The sequence below is a fragment of the Xiphophorus maculatus genome, chromosome 7 (genome assembly GCF_002775205.1).
Source record: "Xiphophorus maculatus strain JP 163 A chromosome 7, X_maculatus-5.0-male, whole genome shotgun sequence".
NCBI lineage: Eukaryota > Metazoa > Chordata > Actinopteri > Cyprinodontiformes > Poeciliidae > Xiphophorus > Xiphophorus maculatus.
In genome coordinates, this window is record NC_036449.1 from 18,338,625 (window position 1) to 18,344,624 (window position 6,000).

The 6,000-nt window shown below is 38.3% G+C and overlaps 1 protein-coding gene across 1 annotated transcript in view; it reads left to right on the forward strand.

The window, feature by feature from the left end:
• acvr1 (activin A receptor type 1) overlaps nucleotides 1-5,369 on the forward strand; it is a 30,361-nt gene extending 24,992 nt beyond the window's left edge. Inside the window, exons 7-12 of the mRNA XM_005805334.3 lie at nucleotides 264-363; nucleotides 888-1,034; nucleotides 1,896-2,171; nucleotides 2,960-3,157; nucleotides 4,144-4,274; nucleotides 4,385-5,369. Coding sequence (XP_005805391.1) covers nucleotides 264-363; nucleotides 888-1,034; nucleotides 1,896-2,171; nucleotides 2,960-3,157; nucleotides 4,144-4,274; nucleotides 4,385-4,519 — 987 coding nt within the window. The 3' untranslated portion in view covers nucleotides 4,520-5,369. The remainder of the gene's footprint in view (nucleotides 1-263; nucleotides 364-887; nucleotides 1,035-1,895; nucleotides 2,172-2,959; nucleotides 3,158-4,143; nucleotides 4,275-4,384) is intronic.
• Nucleotides 5,370-6,000: the final 631 nt, after the last annotated feature.

The window sequence follows — 6,000 nt, forward strand, 5'->3', positions numbered from 1 at the left end:
TCTGCACCTCCAGCACACACACATATCTTAACCCCCCACCCACACACACCTCCCAGTCTTTTGTAGGTGCCACATCAAAGACCGCTTGCGTGTGTTAATCCCCATCAGACTCCCAGATGCTCTGTATTTCATCATTTGCAGTCCTGAGCCTCAGGATTTTCTTTAGGGCTGTTTACATCAAAATGGCTTTCTTACCAAATTATACACAGGCTCACACTAACATAAACAGCCTCCTAACCCTGTATGTTTTTGGGCTTTTCCAGGATCTTCTGGATCATTCCTGCACTTCAGGAAGTGGCTCAGGACTCCCGTTTCTCGTACAGAGGACTGTTGCCAGACAGATCACTCTGAATGAGTGTGTGGGTAAGTTGCAAACACTGTAAACTTCCTCTCTCCAAATATGGTCAGTTCCTGCAAAACTGAACAATCTGTGTTCGTCCTCTCACATTATTGATGTTTAGACAGGAGCAAATCATTGATGCCTTTATCAAATAAATTGTTTCCTTGCACCTGGTGAGCCCGCAAAACTGTTTATTTTGACTTTGCTGTTCTAAGGGGAATATTTTTATATTATGGTTCTAGTAGAAATAAGAAAATAAAGTGTTATTTAAATTCTTGAATGAACCTATCAGTGTAGAAGAATAGTTTTCTTTTACAGTACATGCTCTTCCTGGTCATCTTGGTTACATTTTTGTTCTATTGAAACCTCACAGAAATTCATTTGTGGCCACTAGAGGGCAGAGAGAATCTGGTATTCACATATCCTACCAGAGTGCAGTCGAGTGTTCATCAACAAATCCTTCAGCTTAACACAGATATTTACTTCCACATTGTTGCTGAAGAGGCTAGTGTGCATTTTAAATTTTTCTCCTCTTGCCGTTGTCCAGGTAAGGGCCGTTATGGTGAAGTGTGGAGGGGTCAGTGGCAGGGTGAGAGTGTCGCTGTGAAAATTTTCTCCTCCAGAGATGAGAAGTCCTGGTTCAGAGAGACTGAAATCTACAACACTGTGCTGCTGAGGCATGAAAACATCCTGGGTGTGTAACATGTTTGTCAACAACAAGGCTTTCAAAAATGCTGAAAATATTTATCTACTGTTTTCTTAGCGTTCAGTTAAGTTCTACTTAAAAAATAATTGTGGTATCTTTACTGACCAAGAATATTGTGTTTAGAACAGGGTTCTGGCTGCAACAAATCCTGCATGTTGCATAACAGTCAGAGGTTTTATTTAAAATCTGACTACTGGATAATTTTCTGCTGGGAATTTCCATGGCAAAACAAAAGAATGTTCTGGATCTGGGAGGAATTTTCAGATTAAAAATGTTCAGTAACCATGTAAGAAATGTAAAATATTTTTATGATGGCTCTGAAATGTAGTATACATTTTGTAGTGGATGCAGATCACTGTTCTGCAAATGACCCTATGATTGGGATCTATCTTTACTTGTGAATTGGGTTAGACCTATTTTGAATTTCACAGATATCCTGCCACAAAATGGAAGTATATTATTGGGATTTTTTTTTTTTTTACATACAAACAACCCAAGCTTTTACTGTTAAAAAATTTATGAACAAAAGTTTTAGAAGCCCTAATATATCTACTTAGTAGGAAGAGATTCATGTTAATTTAGTAATACAGGAACGGTTCATATATATTTCATATTATTAAAAAAATTCAAAAAGGCTTTAGAGACATGTTGGTAAACATGCATCATTTTCCTTTCTAGTGAATTTCTGGCATCAAAATATAGATTTCCTTGAACTGCTAAAATATAAAACTTGACTAAAACAATATATTTAAGTACTTGCGTTTTTGTTTTTAAATTGGTCAACTGCAATCATATTTTCTCAGACACAAATAACCGGTCAGCAGCTTAAATATGTCTCTCTCAACTCAGGCTTCATCGCATCAGACATGACTTCTAGGAACTCCAGCACTCAGCTGTGGCTCATCACTCACTTCCACGAAATGGGCTCCTTGTACGACTATCTTCAGCTCAGTACCCTTGATGCGTCCAGCTGCCTCCGCATGGCGCTCTCAATAGCCAGTGGCTTGGCACACTTGCACGTCGAGATCTTTGGTACTCAAGGCAAGCCAGCCATCGCCCACCGAGACCTCAAGAGCAAAAATGTATTGGTGAAAAAGAATGGACAGTGCTGCATTGCTGACCTGGGTAAGAATATTATATTTTGTGTGAAAATACTGCACAGAAATGTATTTTTGTATCTAAGTCAGATTGCAAATGTTAGAACTGTGTAAAAAGTCTTTGCCTTTGATGTTGTGGTGGGACCTGAGGGTTTGAATGTTGGTTTTTACTTAATGGGACTTCATCAAAGGCATTTAGAGGGTTTGTGCATCATGCCGTTTGGCACATTATCGTTACAGAAGAAGATGTTTGAATTTTAAAGCCCAATAGTTTCAACATCAGCGCAAATATCCCTCCACGTCTGTCTGCTAAACCATATTTGTTATTAAATTAGAAAAACAAGCAGTACTAAATATATCAGATGGCTCTTAACCAAAAACTCATTTGCAAGACCTTGGAACATTTAATCTGATGCACCAATGTTCCATTTCACAGATGCTTGAAACACATCTAATTCAGCTGAAAGGCTGTGTTAGATGTAATGAATTTGGCTGCTGATGACGTATTGTGCTGTGCAGACAAACACGGTGGAGGTTGTTTGTCTCGTCAGTGAGTTGTTGTTGTGTTGAAGTACATCCTGTGTGCTGGATCAGGGCTGTTTGCTCTAAATTAGCTGTGTTTTTTGTTTAATTCAGCTATATGAGTCCAGTGCTCTATCTTTGATATAGTCATTTAGGACTGGAGACCTCCCACTGACAATGCAGCTGGTTGTTGCCGTAGAGACACGATGTTGGACATTTTATTTTAGACCATTTCATTTGCAAACCTTAATTTCTGGGGGAAGAGCCAAAGAGTTTTCTTGGTATTCATTTCAGGTCTGGCAGTTATGCATTTTCAAGACACCAATGAACTGGATGTGGGCAACAACCCTAAAGTTGGCACCAAGCGCTACATGGCCCCGGAGGTGCTGGACGACTCCATCCAGATGGACTGCTTCGAGTCCTTCAAGAGAGTGGACATCTGGGCCCTGGGCCTTGTCCTGTGGGAGGTTGCCAGGAGGACAGTGAGCAATGGTCGGTAGCTTCATCAAAACTTTTTACCTTCTGTAGCAGTGACAGTGATAAGCTGGTCATCAGGAAAACAGGACAGCATAATGCAGTGGTTCCCAAAGAACCACTAGGGGCGCCCCCCCTAGTGGGGGCGCAGTGCCATTGCAGGGGGGTGCGGAAAGCAATATGGATGAATAAAAAAAATAAAAATAAAAAACAGTTACACATAATGCTTCACAGTAAAGATGGTTTTAAGTGTGAAATAAACTTTAGTGGAGTTTGAAAACAAAATATGTGTATAGGTACACAGTTGATTTATTTCTCTTTTTTTCTATTTTGGGGAGATTTTATTGTAATCCATAGATTCCAATATTACAGAAGATCATCTTTGGCCACCACTGGCATAATGGCAGGTTAATATGAAGCTATGATTTAGTTTAAATTGTGATGCGATGATCAATAAATAAGTATCACATTAAGGCCTCATTGAGCCTCCATTCCACCATATTTTCTTTTAGATGTTTAGAAATGTTGGTTAGCCAAACATCATGCCAGCAACATACTGTCTAGATTTTTGTTGTTTTCAGCACTTCAACACTGTATTGCGCTACAATGAATTTATGTATTATTTGCCAAAGAAATCATTTAGAAAAATAAAGAAAACATACTGAAAACATACGTGATACTGAAATGTTATAAAAACATTTCAGTATCACGTACATCTTGTCATGATAATAGAAAGTGTATGCAGACCCCTACTCAGTTTATGCTAATCATGGAGTCTAATGTGATGTTTTGTTTGACCCTAAAAACGTTCATTGACAAGTAAAAAGGATCAGGAGCTATATTTTCCATATTTACACTCGTTCTTGCATCAACCTCAGCAACCTAACTTTAGAAGACTAAATCTTTGTTGCATTCATCAGTGAACCATCGAACAGAATAATGTGACTTATTGTTATTATATTTATTTTTCTGTCGCTTGCTTGCATTCTCTCCTCTACATGTAGGCATTGTTGAGGACTATAAGCCACCGTTTCATGACGTGGTCCCCAGTGATCCCAGCTTCGAGGACATGAAGAAGGTGGTGTGTGTGGATCAGCAGAGGCCCAATATCCCAAACAGATGGTTCTCAGACCCGGTGAGTAACAATCAAATAGTTTTTTCACTCATACATACTGATATTACAACATATAACTTCATGCTGCAGCCATTGACAAATACACTGAATCATTTCTTCTCATCATCCAGACTTTAAGCTCCTTGGCTAAACTCATGAAGGAGTGCTGGTACCAGAACCCGTCTGCCAGATTAACCGCACTGCGCATCAAAAAGACTCTGACGAAGATTGACAACTCGCTGGATAAAATCAAAACGGACATGTGAGCCTTTGCTTCAGAAGAAGAGACCTTCAAAGACATCCAGCGGATGGAACATCTTATAGAAAGTCTGAGAAGATTAAAGACTTCATGGATTTAGTGCCCTTATAGTGGCACAGACCTATATTTATTTTAAAAATGCTAGGCGGGACACATTTTGGCATCCAAAGATGGCTCATGTAGTCTTGGAGAAAAGGAAAACATCAATTCAATCTGCGACATAGGAGCTGGACTGTTAGAAACCTTCTTCAAGGAGGAAACTGTTACCTGGGCATTTGAATAGGCTTATTGTTTGTTTTTGTTTTTTTGTTTGCTTTTTGTGTTTTAGAAATGCACATTTCGTTTGCCATGTTTTTCAGTTTAAAATACATCTGGACATAACCGTCTCACTCTTCTCTTTAATTGTACTCCATTCATTTACATTATGGTACATTCATATATAAAAAAACAGGCCAGTTTGGTAGCTTAATGTACATCTGCAGCAGCAATCGCAATTCCAATCAGGAGGCGTCATCTTGTACTAATGCGCCAACGTTTACTATGCTGTAAGAATAAGTTTAATCTGAAATGTAACATTAAGGTGTACGGCTGCGCCTGTGGTTCTTTTGCTTTCGCAGATGTGTATCATCCATCTAAAGATACTCTGTTGGAAACAGTTTTGTGTATTATGTTAAATTTACAGTCATATTTTTTACAGCTTTAGACACACAGACGCTTCAAGTTTAAATAAAAGATTTGCCAGTTACTGCTGAATTTTCCAAAGGCCTGTAAGTAAGCCTGTAAAGCCTGTATTCTGTCTTAACGCGTGCATTGTTGTCCTAATGCGTGCATCGTCAAGTAAATGAAGTCAAACTTAAGCCTTTTTTTTTAATCATTTCTTTTAAATTTTATACCAATTAGTGATTTCTGTTAATTAAATAGAAAAAAATATCTGTCTCATTTGTCTTGATGGGGTTTCTAGAAAATATACCAGAAGTGGTTTCTTGGGGAAAGATAAATGTTTGTTGCAATCTATTGCTGAGGAAATTCAGTAAGAAATTGGTGACCTTCACAAACTTCAATCAGCTGTTGTAATACTTTCATTGCACTTCTATTTTTTAAATAGAGGTTCATGTACACTATGAACCTGCTCATAGTGTAAATCTGGAAAACTGACTTTCTGCATCAGCATTAGCGTTGCAGAAAGTCTTGGCTCCAGATAAATTTCAGAATCTGGAGCTAAGTCAGCCCACTTTACATTCTTAAAGTCAATTTCAGTTGCATATAAATGCAAAAGAATATTATTAAAGCTGAGGGAAACATGATGGGCTCTTAGAGAACTTGGTAGATGGCTTTGTGGATTGGGTGGATCAACAACAGCGATTCAGTTCATTCAGCATTTATTAATTGGCATATGTTGCCAAGCTGTAGTTCAATCAGTGGATCCTTTCAAAAAGATGACACAGTAACTTCTATGAAGAGGAAAATACCTGAATAAAAAAAATCTAA